At 36.0% G+C, this 25,641-nt stretch overlaps 1 protein-coding gene across 4 annotated transcripts in view; it reads right to left on the bottom strand.

Annotated features, from left to right (window-relative positions):
- The window catches only part of ATP2B2 (ATPase plasma membrane Ca2+ transporting 2), a 464,757-nt gene that overhangs the window by 11,730 nt on the left and 427,386 nt on the right, over positions 1-25,641 (bottom strand). For 2 of the 4 annotated variants that reach the window (XM_064454232.1, XM_064454233.1), the window contains 5 exons: positions 20,129-20,342; positions 16,202-16,413; positions 12,980-13,087; positions 8,930-9,112; positions 2,462-2,548 (listed from right to left, as the gene is read on the bottom strand). In XM_064454232.1, coding sequence (XP_064310302.1) covers positions 2,462-2,548; positions 8,930-9,112; positions 12,980-13,087; positions 16,202-16,413; positions 20,129-20,342 — 804 coding nt within the window. The remainder of the gene's footprint in view (positions 1-2,461; positions 2,549-8,929; positions 9,113-12,979; positions 13,088-16,201; positions 16,414-20,128; positions 20,343-25,641) is intronic. The other 2 variants (XM_064454234.1, XM_064454235.1) reach the window with 1 other exon arrangement.

Raw genomic sequence — 25,641 nt, 5'->3', positions numbered from 1 at the left:
GATTCCTGGAGAGGCGTTTTCAATATCAGAGGTACAGTTATCCCGTTATTCTCATCCAACCCATAAGAAGGTAATTATTTTAGGGTTTAATTCATTCTAAGCAGCAGGAAAGAAGTCAGTCCTGTCCCACCACATAATTTTAAGCAAGGAGTTGAAAAGTAGGCACATTTTGCAAATGAAATTTTCTCAGAAAATGCCAATTCATAAAAACAGACCCCATTTCCATGAGATTTGGATTAGGAAAGGTTTCCCAGGTTCTGGAAGATGAACAGCCAACTGTAAACACCCAATTTAAAAATAAAAACTAAATTTTTTTTCTTTGCTTTTTCACTGTCATGTATTAGGTTTATGTCATTGTATTAATAAATCAAAACCTTCCCTAAGGGTTATAATTGGAAGGACATACTGGTTTGATACTAAACAGATACTGTATTTCAGTAACAAAATACTAACAGTCCAGAATAACCACTTTAAAAGACCCAATCTCTCACTGTCCTCTGCAATGGAGATATTTATCTCTGGGTTGGTTAACAAATCAATCATATGGTTTTTATTTTACTGAATAAATGTGGCTGCAAGTGATGAGCTCTGCAGACCTGTTTTATTTTGCCAAATAAAAGGAGACATCAAAGGCTGTAGCAAATTATGCTTTCTTCTATTAATGAACTTCAGCCCACAACTTAGTAAGGCCTTTGCCAAGATGCAAGACTATTCAATTCTTAGTTGCCTTGCTGCAATGCAGAGAAGAGAGGGATAATAAATTGCCTATTCTAATTTTACTAACTCTACCCTTTCAGACTGCTGGCTACAGGATGTTATTGAAACATCTACCACAGAAGAATGAGTTGCTCTCTGTTTTCTGCTCAAATGTAGAAATGCTATTATGGGAAATCATTGCCTGGATGAAAGGCTGGTTTGTGTCTGGTGTTTTGTGTCCTGCTCAGTATGGAAATGAGGGAACAGGCTCTGAGTCTCAGAAGCAGCTTAGAGTGCCCGTGGCACAGCAGTGGCATGCATCTCAGTGACTTTGTTTCTCTGGATCATGCTGCTGCCCTGAAACAGTTCGTGCTGTTGGAGTAAAATGTTAGCAGGCCAAACTTCCCAAGAAGAGATAGGAAAAGATATAAATTCTCTCCAAGGAGCAGCTGCCAAAGTTGGAACCTGAATGGTTCTTTGGGTTCCTAGCAAAAGCAAAGTTTCTTCTTTGCCTTTTAAATCCAACAAAACTTCTAATGCATTTCTAAACACTTGATGTTCAAATACTGAGGGGGTTTGCCTTTTATTCCTCCAGGAGTTCTGGAATTTTACTTCCTTCTCTTGTCTGCCTTGTCTTTGTATGCCTTCCCTCTCTCTGTTGGCCAGACAGACAAGACTGCCTTCTTGTCTGTCTGGCCAACTTTTCACTAAAACTTGCATAAGGAATATACTGCATTATTTTGTAAAGTGACAAGCTTGTAAACTAAGTTCTATATATTTAAATAATATTTTAATGCTGGCTATGCTGTAAAACAAAATAGCAACTTACAGTCCTGAATACATAAAAATAAAAATATAAACCCGAAGTTAGATCTGTAAGACTCTACCTGAGCAACAGGAATTTTACTGTTAGTCAATCAGGCCTTTCTTATTAGCCACTTTAAAGTTTTTATTGATTTCACCACCATTTCACTAGATGTTTTGTTTGCATCTAAAAGAAAGCTGTGTCAAGATTTCAGTGTTTAAAACCTGCTTCTTCTAAAAAGAAATTTGCTACCACATTTATTTTGTTGTTTCAACACTGTCCTTTAACTTGTCCAGCTCCCTCATTCCTTCATGCTTACCTTCCAGTGCATTTAGAGAAAACAAATCTATTTCAATATTCATGTAAACCTTAATCCCTCAGCCCTGCATCATAAACCTGATTCTCTATTTCATTTTTCCTTCCTGTACCTGTGCTAATTAAAGTACATCTTTCTTGGACATGAGTGACCTATATTACACACAATCTTCCAGATGGAATGATCTTTTATCTGACAAGCTGTATTGCTTAATTTATTCATAGAATCATTTAAAGTATATATTTTATAAGCAGTAGAAAATATATCCAATGAGACTGAGAAAACATGACACAGAAGCCTGAAATAAAATCAGAATTCTCCATATGCTGGATACAAAATTACTAGAAATTCCTGTCCTAACAGTAAGTTAACAGAACTTGTAATGAATCATGGAGAGTATCTACTGTACACAAAGCTATCATGTCATGTGTTCCTGGGTATGTGTAAGCTAATAAACATAACAGGACAAAATGGGAAAGGGCAAAGTAGCTTAGTCTCAAATGACTGCTACATAAGTTGGCATCTCTGTAGGTCTGATGCATTAAGAATACACACTCACGCCCAGCCGCAGCAGCAGATGTGCTGGTAGGAGAGGAAAGAGCATTGGATAACGATACGTGACTAGGGCTAGAAATATTGGTTACATCCTGGGTCTGGCTTGTGACGGAGGACTGTCTCCTTAGAGCCCCCTGAAAGGAAGTGCCACTCTTGAAAGTATTGACTACTTCGATCTGTAATGGAGGAAAGAATGAGACAAGTTGCTTAAAGTATGGATACAGTTGCATAACTGACAGGAATAATAAAAACAATAAATCAACCGTGCACATAGTTTTACTTCAACTGAAATAAATACTTTTTAATGTTCCTTTTAATGTTTTTACATAGTAAATGATCCGAATTTTCTGTCTGGATAAAATGAAACAGCTCCATAGGAGGCAGTGGAGCTGCATCAGTTTAAACAACTAGAAGACTTGAAATAACAATCTTTAAAAGTTAAACTATTTTATTTATATGTAAATGAAACTGGAATACTTGATATAACTAATCTCCACTTTTTTCCTACTGAGAATAAAATTACTCTGTTGTTATTGCTCTCTAGGTGTCCTTCCAGAGGGATGAAAATTCAGTCGCTTAATTGGAATCTGGGGGGAGACGGGGACCACAACCAACCAAACAAAAAAAAACCTTTAAAATATTCCAAATACAACTCCGTTTTGTCTACAAAAACAGGGTTGTCAATATACGAGCTTGATAAAACAGAAAGTGTTCTAATATTTTATCTGACTTCTTCTAAAATTAAAGTGAGTATAAATTAAGCATAGTGATAATGAATTTTTTTTATAATTACAGATTTAAAAAGATTAACATTTTATCTTTAAGCAGAGCACTTAAAATCACACAGATGATGTGGAACTGGATTGACTACTGCAGCAAATAACATTACAATTTTCACCTTGTTATTTTCATATGTCTATTGCATGCACTGTTTGATCTATTCATCCTGAATACCTTCCAGAGTGCTTTATTCATCACCACAGAAGATAAGTTAGAGAAGAGCTGAGTATTTCAAGGCATTCTTTGTCACCATTATAACCCAATAAAAAGTAGGCTCTGTGTACAAATGTAAAGCCAGGGATTGGCAGTAGATAATACCAAGCAGTAAATATATGCTACAGATCTACATCCTCTTTGCTACATTAGTACAACCACAACATGACAAAGCAGCAGTAGTAGTATCAATTAGAAGAATTCAACCAACTAATTTGAAGTAACCAACTGTTACCAGATTTGTATCTTGCAACCCAGATTTCTGAAAATACACGGCTTAGAAAGTAGTTGGGAGAAGGTGAAGTGGTATATTTATCAATTAAAATAGCACAAATCTTGGTGCAAGTCCTCCTAAATTTTCCTTCTTGAAAGCACTATAATAAATTGACTAACATTTTCTATTGTGGCTAGTCTTAGGAATAAGCAAATTCATATGGCTTCATCTTTAATAGCATGGATGTATCCCCTCCCATAATCTTATCTTGGGACATCACTGTTTATTTTCCTGCAAGTTTTTATGGTAATAATCATATCACAGACAGCTGTAAAAGGGATCAAAAGTTACTGCTGTAAAATTGCCACACTGAACTTTTACTATACAAACATGAAACAGCTGATCTGTTCACTGACCTACTATTTCAGAGTCCTGTTTACAACATCCATTTATGTGTGCACACTAATGGATCAGTCATCACAACATTTTACACCTTTGCTCTCAGTGTTTTCTGCCACAGAATTATTTTGAATTACATGTCCAATACAAATATCACAGTGAAAAAATACAATCTGAGGCGAGATAGCATATGGAATAGGGGTACAAGTGACTTATTAGCCAAGGTTCACATTGGCATCTAGAAAAAACATGAGACTCAAACCATTGGTTACATATGAAGGCGTGTTAAATACTCACCTGAAATGTTCACTGTACAAAAGTAGAATTAAATACAGACCTTGGGTTTTCATGATCTAACACTGGTGACAGAGCACTCTTCAAAAGAGACCATTCAAAAAAGATTTTAAAGACTCTTACTGAGAGCATGAAGTACGTGTCACTGTGGAAGACATAGATGGTAAATCCTAAGCCAAAGGGCACTTCTAGATATACAAATGTCTTCCTAATAAACTGAAAGGAAAGACCTTAGTATAAGAGTGAAAAGATAAGGGAAGATCTGTATTTAATAATTTCTCCGAAGAACAAGAATTACAGGTGTGTAATTTACTCATTCTCCTGAAGAAAGTAACTACAGATCTTCATGAATATAATTAAAGGGGGAGAATGACACCCTTTTCAGAATCTTAAAAGCTGAACATACAGGGTTGTGTTCTGCCTGAAGCCAAGAAAGAAGAGAACACTTGGCCGAAAAAGTTTATCTTCTAAAACAAGAAAACAACAGAGAAGAAAAAGTTCATAGAAATAAATAAATAAATAATGCATTTTAAATTAAGATGTGATCTTTTTAATTACAAAAGAATGCATTTATTTAGAACATTTCAAGTTGCTAAAAAAGAGAAAATAAATGATAATTCATACATCATGAGAAGTCTGAAAAATTTCCAACAAAATATCAAAATATAGGATACAATCATGTTTTGATCATAGGCTTTCAGGTAGAGGAAAAAAATACTGTCCTACATTTGAAGCTTATTTGTAAGGTTGGATTTTTACCTCTCTGTCATTTTTTGTATGTTCTATACTGTAGAAGATCCATTTTTTTGACACACACAGCTAATAAAAATATCACTGATTACCGGTTTTAAAAAAAAGGGGGGGGGGGGCGGAATCTTATACTGAGAGAAGACTCCTGGCAGAACAGTTTTCTGGAGTTTCAGAATTTTCAGCAAGCATTTCTGTCTGGGATATTATTTAAAATAAAAGAAAAACCACACACACACACACAAAAAAACAAAACAAAAAACACCAAAACCCACCAACTTTCCTGCATGAAGTAAAACAGTTTCCATTTCACTTCCACTGGGCTACTGCAATGTTTCCTATATTAAAAGCTATGTGGAAAGCCACAAAATGAGGTGCTAGATTTTTATCTACCTTCAAAACCACATGCCAGGAGGGACTTCCATAGGTATAGGATTTGCATTTGTTCAAAAGTTTTAATGCAGAAAGGAAGGGAAAGAAAATGCAGTACAGCACCTTCATGTATTTTTTAGCACCTAAAGAGGAATAATCTTTTTTTCAGTAGCACACATGGCTCCTGTATATTTTTCAGTTTTTGCTTTTATTCTCAAAACATTTCTAGACAGTTATTTCCCACCTTAAGCAGATAAAGCAAACTGAATTACAGGATGAATGAAGCAGAGGAGGAAAGAATCAGGCCTGGTGTTGTAAAAATCTATCATGTAGCTTGGAAAGTTTTCAAATCTCCACACTTCACAATTTTCCATACTCAAATGAAAACCAGAGAAACTTCTCAGTATACAATTTAAAAAGATGCAATGATTTTTGGTTTTTACTCAGATTACACAGTTTTGCCTGAAGGTGAACTTGATGAACTTTCCAAAAGCTATTAGATCTGCCAGGATGGTATGATCAGCTTGTCTCTTCCTTCAGAATGAAGAATTTGTAGGAACTGCAACAAAGATTTGGAAAAAAATGCTGAAAACTATCAGAGGTTGAAAAGTCCTGTCTTTTATGCTATTTGAGATCTTCCTGAATCTTTCTGAAACTTGCATAATTAGAATGAGTCTTTTGTGAAACTTCATATGTCAGTGGTCTTCTGAGAGAGCTATCCAGTAAGGAAACACTCTTCCCTTCAGAGAAGGAGAACATCCATCCATCCAGAGAAACCCTATAGTATATTTATAAGACAACAGAATATCTAAATGAACAAAAGTAGACAAAAAAAGAAAATCAGAAGTAGCCATTCTCTTTGACTTAGTTATGTGTATTTTTCATACACCTTTCTTTCAAGCAAATTCATGCATGTCTTCATAGAAATATGGTTGACATTTCAGTATGAAGAATCAACAACAATCAACAATTTCTCTGGGGTCTAGGTTTGAATCCTCTGTTTTGAGAGAGGCCACAAAAAAGAAAAAAAAGGTCTTTAGAACTGCAAAATTTTTGTCAGTTTGGATGAGTTCTTATTAGAATATTACAAGGTGGATGTGCAGTTATCTGCAAAAAAAAAACCAACACAACAACCAACAACCCTATCATAGATTCTTTATAACTGTTTTAAGAGTGAAAGCTGAAGGCTTTTGTTGAGTGCTGTGGCTATCTGTCCAGTAATGACTGAATAGAAAATAAGCCAAACTAGAGATAATCTAATACACAGCACAAGCATACGATGGTGGAAACTGGTCTTGTTAGGATTTGAATGATCAATCCAGTTGTGAGAGAGTTTAGGGTTTACTCCTAATCTTACTGTCATCCTCATATATATATGAAGTGAGGGGATGCTCTACCTTCTTCTTCCGCATCTCCAGAAGTGCATTAGACATCAGAGGATTCTTGCAAATCCTCCAGCTCCCCAAGGATGCTATAGACATCCTCGTCTTCTTCCATCAACTCTTCTTTAGCTGGCTTCCTGAGAAATGTAGTACAAGTGTATGAATTCATTTTTATGGGCCACAACACAGTGCGAATCAAAATGCGCTCAACTCAAGGTCCATCCAACAATGGATCTAATTTGACCTGCACCTAAGTTCATCACTCTCCAGTGGACACCTTAGAACTATCTGTGAATCTGTCCTTTTTTCATTATCATTCCACAGTTGTGAAATGGATGTAAAAGTCAAAGTCACTGAATAAATAAAATGAGAAAAAAATCACAGAAGCCTCTTGGCAGGAGAGAAACAGTACATCTTACTGAAGATACTTATACAACTAAGAGCAGAAAGGAAACTAAGATGATGGATGTTAGCAAAGAAATATAATTGATGTTAATTTTGTTTTAAATAGTATAAAAGAATAATAATTTATCTGTGAATTAAGTCGACAAAGGTATGCAGAACTAAAAGCTACCTCTCAGGCTAGAAAAAGAACTGAAAGCATGTAATTTGGTTTTTTGTGCTTGTAGTTGTTTACACTCACCACAACCAGAAAGACATCCTGACAGAAATGCCAAGAGACAACACTCCTCCTACAGCCATCAGGAAGAAAAGAATGCACATTTAGAGGTCATCTTTTCATAAAGATCACTATTACCTGGGCATCTGTTTGTCACCTTTATACTGTGACAATTTGAATTTTCTCTAATGATGAGTGCTCCTGACTCAACAGAGTCAAGACACACAACCTCAAAGCTGAAGATCCGTATTTAATCACTTACCACAGAACCTTGCGAATTTACCCAAATCCTTAATCTCTCTAATGGCAATTTCCACCCTCTTTATTTTTTGCTCTGTCAATGCACTAGAGAGACCTAACTGTTGTAGTTTCAGTCAGCTGCTTTCCCTTATTTACTGTAATGCATGGCTGCATCTCTTTCTCCAGAAAAAAAATTTATCAATCTGTAGATGGGAAAGGGAGAAAGGGCTGTTTATCTTAATGAAGACAAAAATAAAAATCTTCTGAGATAAAAATGTTCTTTAACAGATTTTTTAAAGAAAAAAGATTTCTTAATTATTCACCGCTTTTTCCTGTAAGCATTATGTAAAACATTCACATCTGATATGGTGAGTACATATCTTTCAGAGCTGCTCTCTTCTGCAAGCTGGCACAAACACTTGATCAAATAGAGAGCACTAGAGTGCTATAGAACACACTACTTCACTGCAATGAAAAAGGCAAAATAGTTCAAATAATTATTTTAGCACTAAAGGACAAATTTTATTAGACATCCTAATCTGTACTATATTTAGCACCATGGTTCAGTGCAAATATTTAGTATATTAAAAATGCCATGGATTGTTGTATTTAGCAAAAGTTGAGGGTTTTAAAATAAAAAGATAGCTATTTCTAAGAAATCATCCATAGTAGCCAACACATAGATTTAAATATTTAATGGATGCTTAGGCCCTTACTACTGAAAATAAAACCAGAACCACATTTTTCGTTACCTAATAGGAAAGAAAATAAATTCATTTTAATCATCATATATATATATTGTAGTGCCAGAACTGAAAAGTTTGGGTTTTTAAATCAAATTAGACTTCAGACTCAACAACGTAAATTATTCTGTTATTGCAGAAGTGGCAGCAACAATATATTTTTGACCAAATAAACCATTATGTTTTAGAAAGCCTTCACAGCATTTTGCTAGCCACTGTCATAGCTAGCATTTTCTAAGTAGCACTGTTTTATGAGCTGTCATCACTGGAGTAGAAAAAGAATGCCCATTCACAGTAGTCTCAAAAAAAGTATACCTATTTTTGCATATTATTATTTTATAACCTTTTCACTTTATCTCTCCTGCTATACACACACGTCTTTGTTCAGTTCACCTATTTTACTTTTTCATATGCTCCTCCTTTAAAAACAGTAAAGCAATTAACAAATACCATCATTCACACACACAAACACTCTGTGGCTTTCCTTATCCTGTCTTGATCAAAGATTAATCTTTTTTTATCCTAAACCATGTGGACTTTTACTTTTAGCATACCTGCGTTTGGATTCTGTTGAGGCCTCTGAACCAGAGAATTTGTCCACGTCGAAGTTCTCTTTCTGCATGATCAATTTCTTCAACATCTTCATTGAGTTCTTCTTCAGGGACCTCCTCCTTCTCAGTGAGCCTCCCTGCCTCCTTTAAAAACTTTAGCCTACTTGTTGGGATGGTTGCAATGACCTAAAATTATAAAAAAGTACTGAAAACATAAGCCTCCTTCAATAACAATAGTATAATATTCTGCTAATTACAAAAGAACGCTGATATTTTAACAAGATCTATAATCTTTCAGGAAAGTTAAGATAGGAATATTCATAATAGTACCTTACACTTATACAACTCCATTTTAGTCCAAAAATACTTAGTTCACTGCATAAACAATTAGCATTACTTGCATTGTTAAACTACATTGGCAATACACAGCTATGGAGCAAGTCTAAGGCTGGGAAAAAATGTTGTTGTTTCTCAAAAAAACCTAAAAGATGATGTAAGTATTCAAATGTAATTAATTAAAGAAAACAGCAAGATTGATAATTCTGCAATCAGAATTTGGGTATTTCTAATGACTGACAATAATCTAATGTATGTTAATGTGAGCTGAAAATTAGTTGCAATCTCATGCTTATAAATCCTGTCACACTACATTAGTTCATGTTTTCAGCTTCCCTTTGTTTCAGCAAGTTGAAATGCTTTACTCAGCATTTACCAAAAGTAAGGTTTCTGAAAGGTGCGGATTTGACTGTCTCCCTGTTGGACTTCTTATAGGGCTATCTTTTACTCTGTGTCCTTATTACCAATAAATTCTGATTAACTCAGCCCCTCTTCTTGTTCCGTTTGTCCACCAAAGTGGTCCTTGGAAGTAATTAATACAGGAGATGGCTAATAATCTTAAAAATTTGCAAATACTGCAGTTAGACAATGTTATAACGTAATTATTTTAAATACATTTCAGTGTTACCCTCTTGGGCAGCCATTTCTCTTTGTTCTGATTTCTTTTGTCAGCTTGAATAAATATATGAGCAGATGGATATTTAAACAAGAAATTACCTGGAACATATTGAACCCTTAAAAAAAATCTCCTACAATGTTAACTATTATACCCATTTAGCAAAGAAGTGCTGCAATATTCTTTTTTGTTTCTCTTTGTTTCAGCAGTGAGCAATCACATCTCTGAAGCCCAAATGTGTCAACGATGGAGACAAAACAGACAATTGCAGGAAAGTTGGTGAGAATTTATCTTACAGTTTTGGAAAACTGGAATGAATACAGTGAAGAACACGAAAAGCTACCAAATGTTTTCAGGGGGAAAATAAACTGTAGAGTTTGCTGAGGGTGTTCTTGAACTTCATGATCCACAACTCCACATTTATTATATTATTTTTGAAGACAGATGAAGAATGTCAAAAAAAACGACCCAACTGTTTCTACACTGCTACAGAACCTTTTTAAAATGCATTTTGGAGTTTGAAAAACCAGATGTAATCTTGGAAAATTAATGAATTGGTGTGGCACAAGTAGAGACAGAACATTAAAAAAAAAGGTAAGAGCTAGTCATTCAAACACTTAAACTCCTTCAGCTTCCCAGCTTTCAAAATACTATAATGCCAGCGCTCTACAGAAACTTGAGACTGTTTGGTATCTGATGGAATTGATGCTGATGAAGTATTTGCAGGACAGTACACATAGAAACAACTGTATTTGGTAGTGATTCTTTGTGATAGAACATACCTCTCCTTCACGATCTCTCTCAGCCAGGCTGATAGATCCTGCTCTAATTCTTTTCTTAGGGTGTTTACATGTCTTTTTGTTTGTTCGTTTTCCATATCTGTGGACACCTGCCCAGTTCAGGTAATGGCAGACTCAATAGACTGGATTAATGAACTAAATGTTATTCCCATGAAAATTATCCCAGTTTTAAAATGTGATCAGTAATTCTGGGAATGTAACATGAAATATTTTAGAAAGACTTGTTTTTTTAGAAGTGATGAGGGCCACCTTTTAGAAAACTATCCCTCAAAGCATCTAAGATTGTCTTCCTAGAAATTACACTTTAAATCACTTTTAAAAGTGCCAACTTTAACACCTATAACTGGAAAATCTTGATTGGTTTTAGCGGTTCACAGGAACAGCAGGTTCAGGAGACTGATAAAACAGAGGGATAACAAATTTCTGCTGAACTGGAATTAGTCATAGCAGGAGAGAAAAGGCTGAGAAGGAAGAGAAGCACCTCTTCTAAAGAAAAAGAAGTCTCTTTCACTGTAGAGCTCCATGAAGAGGGGACTTCCCACAGACTGTAAATCATGTAAATATGTAGATAATGCTTTTGGGGTTTTTTGTTTTTTACTTGTGTTTTTCTTTTCTGGTCACTAAATACTTACCACAAGAGAAACTCTTTTCCCTCCACCCCTGTGTATTTGCTTTATGTAACACTGTAGTCTTTTCAGTGACGAAATTGTTGAGGTATTCCAATACCAGTTTTAATTTAATGGCTAGGCTCTTGCAATAAGGCTTGGGCAACTATGCCCATCTTTAAATTGAAAACAGATGCTAATATTATTCTTAGTTTTTCAATGGTTATGCAATAACAACATATAACAAAATTTAGAAGCCAAACAGTACATTGATCAAAGGCTGTGGGAAACTCTTCACAGCTGAAAGATCTAATAAAACAGCTAGGATTTTTCTCCCTTGCTTTTCTTCCCCCATCCCAAAGTTTGTATTTTCTAATCAGTTAAAAACAACTCTTTTCTTTCCAAGAATTATGAAACTGACTTTAGGTCTTCCTCCTGCAAGGCCATAAATCAAATCACATCTTCAGGTAATAATTACAGTAGAACAATCTAACAGTGGTGGTTTTCAGCAACATATGCATTAAAAGCTGTCATGATTCTGAGCTTACTTCTTCAAAAAAATCTGAGGCCCAACTGTCCCAGAAGTTAATTTCTTCCATAAGACAACAAACATCAGTTTTGAAAGCTAGTGTCCATTCATCACAATTCCATCAGAACAACTTCAGTATTAAATTGCAGTTGGCAGTTCCTTTCCCTGTTTCTTCATAGTGGCAAACTAGTTGGTCTACATGTATCTTTATATGAGAAGCAAAATGTAACTTCACATTTTTCACATCTTTTTTTAACGTGTCAGGTAGCATTAACTTAAAAACATTAATAATGCATTCAAAAATGAAAAAAATAACGTTATTATTAACTTTGCAATATGTTTGCACATAAAAGAATAATGCAGTATTTTAGCAATACTGATTGTATCTATATTATTACTTCCAGATAGACAATCACATAACTTATTTAATTATCTCACTGACACTTGGTTTTACATCTATATATAATTTTATATTAGCTAATGATGACACAGGTGGTAGCAGAATCTTAAAGTGACACATGAAATAAACTGCACTTTTCTGCAACTACTATAGGAAAAAATCTTTTTTCTTTCACCCCCTCTTCCACACTTCGCACGCAGAAGTAGGTGGATGGATGATCAGTGCAGGTCTATATTAAATGCACTGGACTTAGTCCTATGCCAGTAACAAGCCTACCATGGATTTGTAGAATGCCAGTTTCAGCAAGGGAATTAGTGAGTTGACATAGAACTGGCACTTCTTTTCACCCTCAGAAATTTGCTATGGCTGAACAGACACTGCTGCATTGGGTACTCTATTGCAGGGAAGGTTACCATGCAATTCCTCTTACTAGACTTTTTTTTTTTTTTTTTGGTGACTAGGTTATGAATCAAACGTCTTTCACAAAAAAGCCTAACTGAAGAACAACTTGGTGATAGCACACCCTGCTTAGGGAAAGAAAAGATATGAAAATTAACAAAAGTCAAAAGGAACAATGGTATAGATTATCCTTACTACTATATCTATTCTTGAAGTACTTAGAGAGCATCCTGTATTTCAATGTGTGCTATATATGCCACTGTGAGAGATCAAGGAAGCAACAGTATAGTAGGATTATGAACAATATCAGATCTTTGATCGGTGTGTAAAAACAAAAGAAAGAAATCTGCATATTCCTGAATGCTTACCTGACCCCATACAAGTTCTCCCAATCCAATAAATACACACCACATCCACTGGTCAAGCTGCAGGGGAGAACAGCTAAATGGTTTTCCTCCAAACTGGACAATGACTATCTACAAAGGAAAGCAGAGAAGAAAGGGGGTAAATATTGTCTGGGAAAAACAAACAAACAAACAAAACAAAACAAAACAGTCCCCCCCCCATAACCCCAAAACACACAACCCCCCAACTTTCAGTCATATTTTACCTGAGATTTTACTTTGTATTTTACATATTACAGCTCTGCTGGTTTGATGCCAACATATTTTACCAGTAGACTAGTCGAATGTATTATTAACAATCCATTGTTTAGTGGACTGAATCTAGAGAGCACCCAAAATCAAAATACTATCTTATATTCCAAATACATCATTTGACACTCTTAGGTGGCACTAAGTCAAACTACCAGAAGTACATTTTTGAAACTCGTCCAGCAAAAGCTGCAGAATCTTGGTCACTAAAAATCAAACCACACAAACTTATACAGCCTGAATTTGAGGTCAGAAAAAGCAGTGCCAGTTCAGGCTATGGCTTCCTCATCTCTAACAAGAGTCATATACAAGTGTCAGGAAGAAAGAAACCAGGACTGTCCCTATGTATTCACCCAGCTTCTGAGTATTCTCAGCTGGGGGCATGTTGACCCTGATGTAGTTTATTTTGGAATGCCCATTGCATGAGAGATTCTTCCCTCTAATTAACATTTTATTGTACACTTATAGACATGTTTTCATGGATAGACTGATAGTATACCAAAATCTAGTCCTGTTGGAGAAAGAGGGTGCAAAAACCACACAACTTGCAGCAGGATAACCAACACACAGAGAATCTGAACAAGTTTCTAAGTCTGGTTAGATTCAGAAGGTTTTCCTAACTGAAAATCAGACAGTATTGATTTTTTTTTTTTTTAAGCAGTGCTGCTGCAAAACCAGGGACCAGAAATCACAAGCCAGAGATTTAAACTGTCAAAGGCTTCAAAACAGAAGTTCAAAGTAATTTGTCCAATCTAAGATACAAACAAAGACTAATATATAAAGTGGTTGCTTTCTTGTGTGAGTGAATAAACACAAGCTATGAACACAAACTTATTCCATGCAAAGTGCAAACACATAGGAAGAATGAAGGGGACAGAGAATGGAACGCAGTGGATAGGAAGTGGGAAAATGATTGGAGAGTGTAAGGAAAGTGGAGACAACATAAAAATTGTGAACATGATGCTAAAATTATAAGAAATTACAACTCCACATTGAGAGATTTCTAAATGCTGTATGGCAGGTGTGGCATACTTTAACCCATCTTCCTTCACTGTGAAAAATAATTATTTGTTCTGAAAGCAGAGAAAGGAATTAAAAAATAAAAGAAAGCTATTGATTGCCTGAAGACAGTAGTGGTAACTACCCTTTTATTTCTCAAGCTGTTATAGCTCTCACAGAAGCACTTTCTGATCCTTATCAAGGATGCATATTAAGAGTCTCCATATTTTTTACTTTGAAAATTTGGCCACTGACGCTGGCTTTTTTCTTTTTAGAGGGGTTTAGGAGGACTAAACTAAACTAAACTAACTAATAGTTAATGGAACTATTGCACTCAAAAATGAAGTATCAAAGCCAAAGTCTGTACTTTACAGAAATGTAGTAAATACATGTGGAACTAAGAAAGTTTTAAATATGAAATAAAAACACTTCTGTGATCTCCCATAGCCTTCTACATAATACAAGCTCCTGGAGACAATAGTTTTCTCTTTAGAATACAATGCTTAGCTCACACATCCAGCTATTAAAACACACAGCCAAAATAATCAATACTTTTCTGACATTGCTTCAACAAGTAACATTATGCAAAACTATATTTCCACAATGTAATAAACAAAGTGGAAAATTAATAGAAAGATTAACCTTCTATTGTCCCAGGAAAAATTACCTAATTTTAAAGAGAGATTTAAAAGCAAGTAAGAGTCGCAGCCTAAGTATTCTCATGCTACAATGTCCTTTTTGATTCACTGTCAGAGTGCAAACTTAGTGTTTTGAACTGTGCACTTTAAGTCTTTCAGCTACTCGGAAAGCAGGGAAGAGTGAGTAAACAGCAGCTTATTCAGAAATGTGACTAGCAGCTAGATAACACTTCTTCTTCAGCCAGACAACTGCGTACAGTAATGCCTAGAACTAAGAAAACATCCTCAAACATTATCTATGATTAAAAAAAGAAAAAATTAGAGATGGTTGTGAATTTGTCAGGCCCCTTTTAAAGGCATTTTAGTTCATGATACTAAACCCATGTCTTTGAACTGGCAGTTAAAGACCATCACCATCAAGTTCTACTACCAATCACTGATGTCCTTTCTCCCATACTTAGTTTACTGAGTGGTTCCCCTTTCCTACTTCAAACCACTACAGCCCAGATTCAGATAGCTCTATCTTCCTCCTTACTCCTTCCATGAGAAAGGTCCCAATATGATAGCTCCCAGGATGCCATTGCAGAATTGAGGAATAATGTCAAGATAGAAAGAGCTCAACCCTAAGCAATTGTGAGGGCTGCAGTAGACTTCTAAAAGGTAAAGACAAACGCTGTCAAGTACAGGATAGATGCCACTAAATGGATGGTTACAGGAGCAGAAGGAGAATTAGAGTTCTTACAGAAGGAAAATTACAGCTGTTTGGAGAAAGTGTATGTATGTAATTATGTTCACATGACTGGGACAGCAAACTTGTGAGACAGACATGACGAATTACTACCAAGACGTAGTATTACTGAGAACATGAGTGGCATTTGGCAGTGGCATTTAACCTCAGAAGAACAGATCAGCATTAGCTATTTGAAGGTCAATTTGCCTATTCATGGAGTAGTAAATTAATGTAAAATGCTTTGCTGCTATTGTTTGGTATACTATTTAATGACTTGTAAAAAATCCAGTTACAATATCAATAAATCATGATGGCTGTTATTATTGTACATCTTCAGATTAATTTAAGATTTGACCTAGTTATAATGGTCAAAATTTATGTGGTGTTAGTATGGCTACATAACATTTTCCATTATTGACAGTTGTATTAATTGAGAAAATATGTAAAACTAGGTGGTTTAGTATTAAGTATCCCTCCTAAAGCATTCTGCTTTCAAAAAAAACCACAGAAAAAGAAACCCTTAAGGTAAATTTCTGATTAATAGTTACTAGTTCTTGCCCAAATCATTACCTGAATAGCAAATGTACCCAGTACAATAGTGCAAAAAATAGGATTTCTGAAGATGCCATCAAAGACATTTCTTTCACCATGGATTTTCCGTGCGTTGATTTCATTGAAAAGCTGCATCATGACAAAGGTGTTGAAGATAATGGTATAATGTTCTGAAGGAGGAGAGTGAAGCGGTGCATTCCTCCCACTGTCAATCTTAAACATTTTCTCACCTAGGTATAAGAAAAAAAAAAAAAGTTTCCACTAGAATAAATTAAGCAAACTTAAATTTATATTCCCCTTGTTGGCTTTAGCTAGTTGCCTCCTATGCTCTGCTTTACCAGTTTTCTTTCTGCACTTACTATAATACAGGCAGAATTTATAACACTAGTGACCAAAAGACATCTAAACTGCCTGAGCAAGAAGCTTACCAAATTATGACTTTTTTTCTAATAATTCAGTATACCTACACAAATAGTTTTCAGTAGTACTTTTCCTGTAACCAAGTAGTAATTATTCTAAGTCAATTCCTTCTGATGTACTGAGCACTTGAGACCACTGAAAATGGTAGAAATGTTTGCAATTTTCTACAATAATTAGAAGCAACCACTCTTCAGCAGTCTTCACCCATTTGCTAATCCAGTATGGCATAATTCTTGACAAGCATTCAAGAATATTAATGGTAAAAAGCACATTGATCATTCTGCTAATCTGCTTTAAAAGCATACCATCAAGCATTGCTTTTTATTTTGATAATTTGACTATCACTTTTAGATCTGACCAATAAAAAAAACAAGCTACAACCCATGATGGATAACTGTAAAAATGAGATAAGTTTTCTGAAAGTTACCTGCACCTGAGGGACTTCTATTCTTACAGAATCATAGAATGGTTTGGGTTGGAAGGGACCTTCAAAGATCATCTAGTCCAAACCCCCTGCCATGAGTAAAGACATCTTTCAGTAGATCATGTTGCTCATAGCCCCATCCAACCTGACCTTGAACACTTCCAATGATGGAGCATCCACAGTTTCTCTGGGCAACCTGTTCTTGGGTCTCACCACTCTCTTCGTGAAAAAACGACTTCCTTATGTCCAAACAAACCTACCCTCTTTCAGTTTAAAACTGCTGCCCCTTGTCCTGTCACTACAGGCCTTGGTAAAAAGTCTCTCTGTCTTTCTTATAAGCCCTCTTTATATATTGAACGGCTGCAATAACATCTCCCCAGAGCTTTCTCTTCTCCAGGCTGAGCAACCCCAAGTGTCTAAGCCTTTCTTCACAGGACAGCTGTTCCAGCTCTCTGATCAGTTTTGTGGCTCTTTCTCTGGACCTGCTTTAACTGGTCCATCTCTTTCTTGTACTGGAGACACAAGAACTGGATGCAGCACTCCAGGTGGAGTCTCACAAGAGGGGAGTGGGGGAGGAAAATCATCTTCCTCGACCTGCTGGCCACACTTCTTTTTATGCAGCCCAGGATACAACTGGCTTTCTGGGCTGCAAGTGCACATTGTTGGCTCATGTTCAGTTTTTCATCCACTTTCTAATATGCAAAGTTTATACATAACATAGTTATTGAAAGAGGCATTGTCTGAAAGTAAGGATGGGGCATTCACATGAAAGGGTAAATAATGCATGAAATAAGAGTAAAGAAGATTATCACAATACTACTAATTTTCATAACCAGTGTTTTGTCAATAAAAGAAAATTCAAACTTGAAGAATTTTTGTTATCCCACTAGCTTTATATTCAGAATTTCTGAAGAAAAAAGAATAAAGGTTTCCTCAGGTTTTCTCCTAAAGTCATTAATTTCATTAGCTAAGTTAACAGTGAGTGGTTTTTTGCCTTGGGGTATTTGAGTAGTTCATGTTCAAGTCACTGGGAATAATACTTCCAAAGAAAGAATTTGGCTTCTGTCTTTTGACAGAAGGTAGCTTCCAATATCACAAATATATCAGTCACATAATATGAGGCCACAAAACCTAGACTATGAGATAGTAGAGATTTTAAAGAAGATTATAAATCTCCAAAGAAATAATTAAGTATTGGAAAACATTCCCCCTTACTACATATAAACAATAAAGGAAAAAATTAATTAAAGCAAACAGATGTAATAATTTTTTCATTTATATACACACACACTACATCTATTTACTTTCATTCAAAACACACACAAACAAATCTATGAATAATACTCTTCAAGGAGAGCAACTGTCCTTCATTCTCTATTATTGCATTGCATCACTTAATTGGCAAAGCAGAAAATGCTGCTATTGTGCAATGGCAGTGGTTAAACCCATAATTAGTTTTTATTTCCAAACATGTTCCAAAAAGCATTATAGTACATCAACTTGAAGTTTATTACACCTAGTTGCTGAGGTTTTTTTTTTTTATACTGCAGTTTGACAGAACTAGACAGTGACTTCTGGATTTCTGATGTGCCTGACATCTCAAAGACATTCCTCTATGTTTAAACACCATGCATTTATTGCCACAACAGAGAAAAAAAAAAAAAAACAAAACAAAAAAACCAGAAAAACTTGATGTACTAGTCTCTACAGAAACTTAAAACAACAACAAAAAAGGAAGTATTAGTTGGGCTACATCCTTCAAAGTATGCATGGGTTTTCCAGAGACACACAGAAGTAATTAGAATAGGGCAAAAAACCCTGGTTTTCTTGTCATCAGGGCTCAGTATAAAGTATTTTAAAACGCATCGAAAAGCCATTAAAATTGCCCATAAATATCACAGAATTTCTCATTCCAAGATATATATCACATGAATTACCAAGACCTTCTACACCTGTTTTAGAGAATGTTAAATTACAATTTCCTTAGCCTCACTAGACGTTCTCAAAATACACTGTAAGCCTAACAATATTACAGACTGTCTCTCTTCAAAACCTGGCAGTTATTTCGGTTTAAATAGCTCCACTGCAAACAGACCATCACCTCCTTTGAGCATTCCAACTTAGCTGCCTGTTGTTGGTAAGATGCAGCAAAACTTTTACAATGGAGCTCAAAAAACTCCTAAGAACCACAAATTTACATTTACAGATTATATGGAAGTCTGTATATAAAGAAAAAATCTGAAAGACAACACATATAATTTAACAGTGATGACATAGTGACAAGAACACATTACCCAGTTGATAAAATTATCAGTCCTTCGAGCTAATTCACTTATTGTGGAGCAACAGAATCTATTATTAGTCCCTACTGTTCCCTGCAGCAAGAAACATTCCTCCTCCTTCCCTCCCCTCTCCAAAACACAGCTTATAAAAAGCATCCATTGCTAGCATGGCCTGAAGAAGAGTCCAGTAATCTAATAAATAACATTTTGGAAAAAATCCCTTTTAATGTCCATTCTATATATTAAATCTCAAAACAGAGCATTATTTGTATCACTTAATGCTGATTACTTGCTTATCTATACTACTTAAGATCAGCATTATTTCTTGACTATGGCAAACATTTTGCTCCCAATTAGAGCTTCTCCAGACATGTAAAATGAATTTTGATTTTTGGTGTGGGTTGTTTTGGGTTTTTTTTTAATTTATTATTACACACCTACTAAAGATGACAAGTCTCAGAATGAAATTTCTGTATAGAAGAAGCAGGCTAGATACTCAGACTAAAATGTAACTTTCTATGCTACGTTTTCATATAAACTTATGCCAAAGCCCAAACCTACATTTTCTTGGGAGACAAAAAGGCTCACTGAGGCTGCTCCCATTGTAAACAACCTACGCAATGTGACTAAGTCCCTCTATTGCATCTGTTCTGTTTCCCCTACTGTTTCTGATACTATTAAAGAGCTCGGTCCTGCTGGCTGTTTAACTTTGACAGACTTAATATATTATGCATTGAGTGGTTACATTTAAAGCATTTTGACATATCAGGCTACAAGACCTAAATGATTCTGAGCAACAAGCCTAACAAACTTTCTTACCGACAAAAAGAAGTGTAAATATGAGAGTAAGCTGATAAACAGCGTGGCCCAGAATGTTCTTCATCATGGTACGGGATATAAGAGGTTTGTTCCTGCCATACGGCTTTCTTAGCAATAGAGCTTCTGTTGGAGGTTCAGTGGCCAAAGCAAGTGAGGCAAAGGTGTCCATAATTAGATTGACCCACAACATCTGTACAGCTTTTAGAGGAGAGTCCTGTGGAGATAAATAAGAAAGTTACATATTTCCTAGAAAAACAATTGTTGTCAGGTCGTTTACTGTGATTTCATTTCTTCTTGTGTGACTGCAAACAGTACTGAAGACAGGATGCTGAAATACGTGGACTTTTGGTCTGACCTACTATGACCTTTCTTATATTTCTTATGCAAGACCAGAATCACAGGAAGTACAGTGATCTGAGCAAAGATAAATTATTCCTCTACAGTCATTTAAATCAGGAATATTTACAACCATGCAATTTTTATAAAGCATAATATTAACACTTTATAATACGGTTTACAATATCCTCTGTTACTTCATGCATCATGCTTAAATTTTGAGCTGAATGTAGGTATCTAGATAATACAAGTGGGAGTTTCTTTCCTGGAAGAAAAATTATACTGAAAAAAATTTAAAAGTAATGTTTCTTTTTACTGTAATCTACCTATCTGTTTTTTCAGACACAGCTTGAAATTATTAAAAATCTATTAAACAATTACTGAGACATTTTAATACATCTTACTTAAATAAGACCTTTTAAAAACAGTAGTGATGAAAAAAATGCCTGATATTTGAATTAAAAAATTATTCTGAAACTCATTAAACGATATCAAATGTGCAAAAGTAAGAAAATCTGTTATTTTTCTGAGTAACAGGTTAGCATAATTGAAACTACGGAACTGGAAAGGAAAAAAACCCCACACACTACTTGTCAGGATGAAGTATTTAGTTTCTGAAGCAGATCGTCAACCGCTAGAAGGAGCTCTTTCCTCACTTAATTGAAGAAAGAGTCTATGGTCCTATTACAGAGGACTTTAGATCATGATGTTTTTAAAACCCCAAAAGTAGCTAAATAAAGCAAACTAACACAGATCTCAGGAGAACTCTAGATGACTATTTTAAAGTTTTGATTTTTAATTCTTTGGGGCAACTGTAATGACAGATGAAATTGCTTTAAGGACCCATATCAGGAAACACTAATTAGATTCTTGTTTTGTATCTAACAGCCTCCTGTGCCTTTAGACTGAATACAACATGGGCAGCATTAGAAAGGCCTGCTTCCTGTTTCAAATACACGGGTTTTAGTAGTAAAATAGAATCTCAAAATTAGTAAGTTATCAATATAAAAAAAATTTATCATAGAAGGGGGTTAATCAACAGTGTGAAAGTTGGAAGATCAGAACACTATTTTTATGCATTACATTACCATGGTGCTGCAGTAGTGAAGCAAAGAAATTTATGGAACAGCACACAGGCATTCGACACTGTCTCCCATAGCATTCTCATAGGCAATTTAAGGAAGTGTGGGTTGGATGACTGAACAGTGAGGTGGATGGAGAACTGGCTCAAAAACAGAACTCAGAGGGTCGTGATCAATGGAGCAGAGTCTGGATGGAGGCCTGTCACTAGTGGTGTTCCCCAAGGGTCTGTGCTGGGTCCAGTCCTGTTCAACGTATTCATCAGTGACCTGGATGATGGGATAGAGTGTAACCTCAGCAAGTTTGCTGATGATACCAAGCTGGGAGGAGTGGCTGATACACTAGAAGGCCGTGCTGCCATCCAATGAGACCTGGACAGGCTAGAGAGCTGGGCCCAGAGGAACCTGATGAAATTCAACAAGAGCAAGGGCAAGGTCCTGCACCTGGGGAGGAACAACCCCATGCACCAGTACAGGCTGGGGCTGAACTACTGGAAAGCGGCTCTATTGAGAAGGACCTGGGGGTGCTGGTGGACAGCAAGCTGACCATAAGCCAACAATGTGCCCTTGTGGCCAAGAAGGTCAACAATATTCTGGGCTGCATTAAAAGGAGTGTGGCCAGCAGATCGAGAGAGGTTATCCTCCCCCTCTACTCTGCCCTAGTGAGACCATATTTGGAGTACTGTGTCCAGTTTTGGGCCCCCCAGTTTAAGAAGGATGTGGAACTGCTTGAGCAAGTCTAGTGGAGAGCTACCAAGATCATCAGGGGACAGGCGCATTACCCTTATTAGGAAAGGCTGAGAGACCTGCGTTTGCTCAGCCTGGAGAAGAGAAGACTGAGGGGGGATTTTGTCAATAGCTATAAATATCTAAAGGGAGGGTGTCCAGGACGATGGGACTAAGCTCTTTTCAATAGTGCCCAATGACAGGACAAGGGCTAATGGGCACAAGTTGGAACACAGGAAGTTCCACCTCAGTATGAGAAAAAACTTCTTTACTGTGAGGGTGGCAGAGCAGTGGAACAGGCTGCACAGAGAGGTTGTGGAGTCTCCTTCCCTGGAGATATTCAAAACCTGCCTGGGTGCGTTCCTGTGCCCCCTACTCTAGGTGTACCTGCTCAAGCAGGGGGGTTGGACAAGATGATCATCTCTAGAGGTCCCTTCCAACCCCTACCATGCTGTGATTCTGTGATGCAAGCCAAATCCAAGCCAATAAAAATACCTTATGAACTCTGCCCTTTTCTTCAAAGGGTTAAATATTCATTTTTAATGACATATTATCAAATAATGAAGGCCAATATCCATTCAGTATCCCAAGGACATATGGCAAACAAGGGTAAGTAGTTTGGTCTCTTGTGGATCTGGTTTACACGCCAACTCTGACCCATGAGATAAAATATTATTTCCTTCTGAAAACATATTTTTAACACCCTTACATTTACACAAATTCTGATAAATTTTAATTATTAAAAAATATTCACTTTTGGCTTATTCAGAGGGATCACGGAATCCCAGGTTGGAAGGGACCTCAGGGATCAATCTACTATTTCTAAGTCTTACAGGTTGGCTACATCAGGGAAGGGAGAAAGACAAGCATTAACAGATTATTGACCTCTTGATTATGGGTTGTATTAACTGGGCTAATCTGGAGAGTTCAGCTCACTCATTTGATATGCAGCTGCACCTCTTTAGAGGTGGCTAAAAACTCAAAGTAATCAGGACAAACTTCGTTCCAAATTAAGACCTCATTTATTTTTATTAATATTAATGCTCATATAAGAAGACTACATGCACTAAAGGCAGTTTGTGCCTAGGGCTCAGAGATCTTAACTTGGATATAGTATATAGAGAAAAAGGAAATCATGTTTTCTACTGAAGAATTTTATTTTCCTTGTTGCATTTTTACCTTTCTAGTTAATAAGCTGTCTTGAGAAACAGCCTCTACTTTGAGATGTTACAATAGCTGAATTCCCACTTCATGTGCTGACTTCTATGTTAATAAAATTGAATATGTCTGTTGCACTTAATAAATAGAGTAAAATATTCAGGTGTCTATCAGAGCCTGACATATTCCTAGCATAACAAAAAGTCAGGTAATTTCAGTCTCTAAATCACACAACTGTAATTGGCAGTCATCAGTTTTGGCAACAACATGTTCTCACTGGCATTTCACACTGCCAATCACCTTGGGTGGCTATGGTGCCCCTAATAAGTATCTATCATTGGCAGTGCTACACTGTTCAGTCAAGTGTGAAAGCTCATTCTAAGCTGAAGCCAAAACATTAGATACACATTAGTCTGGGCAGGCAGTGGAATGAAATTTCCACTGCAACTCTATCTGATTTCTGGATAGTTGGTGGAAACTGAGGAAAATACGTATCAGCTAAGGAGCTTAGTCTGCCATTACAGATTTTAGTCACTTATGCAAGCAGGATGCAAATTTAGTGTTCTTTTCACGGCATTTTAGCCACTAACTGCCTTGCTAATAATTCTTAATTCACTTTCTGAAAACTTTGGGGATGAAAGCTGTTCAAACTGCAAACCACCCAAAATCACCACTTATTTGTTAAATTCCTTTCCACTTGACCTTGGAATAGGTTAGCATTGGCCTAGAGGTAAAAGAAAAATGTCCCTTAAAACAAGTGATGTTACACTACATCTTGGAAACACTTAAAAGCACAAATCACCAAAGGCTGGGAATAAATTACAAATCTTTTGTGACAGGCAGAGCCTCACAAATTTTAGAGTTTGTTACTTTTGATTTAGATGACGCGCTGTAAGGGAATGAAAAGGTATTTTCACCCTTACCTCTTCACTCCCACTTGTCACAGAACATATGTATGGATTCATAAAAATGAGCATTTCTGGTAGGTTGACTTTATATACATTAATGCAAAAAAATGCCAGTCCTTGCTTCTGCTGCTAGATCACACTGCCTACTAATTGTATGGAAGTGGCACCCTCATTTCTATTTCTGTTCCCCTAAGCCTTCCCAAAACAAAGCTAAACAGTTCATACTTTGATTTTCTATTATAACTTATTCAAATTTGCCAATGCTATTATTTTAGGATTTGCCAAATACAGTTCTGCAGTAAAACATTATAACCATGTAAATTAGTGCCATATACAAGTACATATAGATCATCCTTACTTTTTGAACAAGATCTGTAAAAACAATAAATGATTCATGTGGTAGTTCATTGCTAAAGTGCTTTTTAATTAACATTTACTTTTCCAAACATAATGTCCTTTAGAGTCACTGTTTTCAGTTCCTAGTGTCTGCTAAAACATTAAGTCTTTCTCAAAGTACAAGAATAATAATTTGAATGTAAAATGCTAAAACATAGTCTTTGTCTTCTCTTTCTTTAATGCAACCTTTTTGAATAGCTATGTTGCCTCAACAGTTGGAGACACAGACAAAATCTGGCATGGAGATAAACCTGCTAGCTTTATAGTTCCAGTAAAAAATGCATTTTAAAATCTTTATTTTGTATAACAGCTCCAAACATAATGACCTAATATTTTCTTGGTACTGTGTATACATTGGGGACAGGAAACAGGATGAACCTTCTGGCTTTGTAAGGCCCATATAGAAGTCTGTAAGATACCTAGAGATGTGGAGCAATGACTCATTTGAAGTACAAAATTCACAAAAATTGTGGGCAGAGCTCCAAAGAAGAACCCTCACTGAGTCAATCAAGGGCTCTGCAAAAATACTATTCAGAGAATGAAGTCAGAATATAAGAGTATAAATCACATAAATCCACTGGAAAAACAAATTATTGGTTTAACCTGAAGTAATGGTTGCTAAACAAAAAGGACAATTATATGCAAATTGGTCAAGATAACCACACCCTGATCATTTTAAAAGTGTGTATTGGGCAACACAGATTAAAAGAAAGAAGAGATAAATGATTTAGATTAATTGAAAGGTAAGGTGAATTAATACACCTCAGCTGCATTGTGCCACACAAACTGCACTGACATGGAACTAGCAGAAATAATAGTTGCGTTCTCATTGGTGGGTGTTATGCATGCACTGGACCCAAACTTAAGAGCACCTATGCAGCCACAGATTGGGTGATCCTGATTCAGCTTT

The sequence above is a fragment of the Phalacrocorax carbo genome, chromosome 6, assembly GCF_963921805.1.
Source record: "Phalacrocorax carbo chromosome 6, bPhaCar2.1, whole genome shotgun sequence".
Classification (NCBI taxonomy): domain Eukaryota; kingdom Metazoa; phylum Chordata; class Aves; order Suliformes; family Phalacrocoracidae; genus Phalacrocorax; species Phalacrocorax carbo.
The sequence above is the reverse complement of the archived record's forward strand: the minus strand, read 5'-3'. Positions and strand labels throughout refer to the sequence as shown.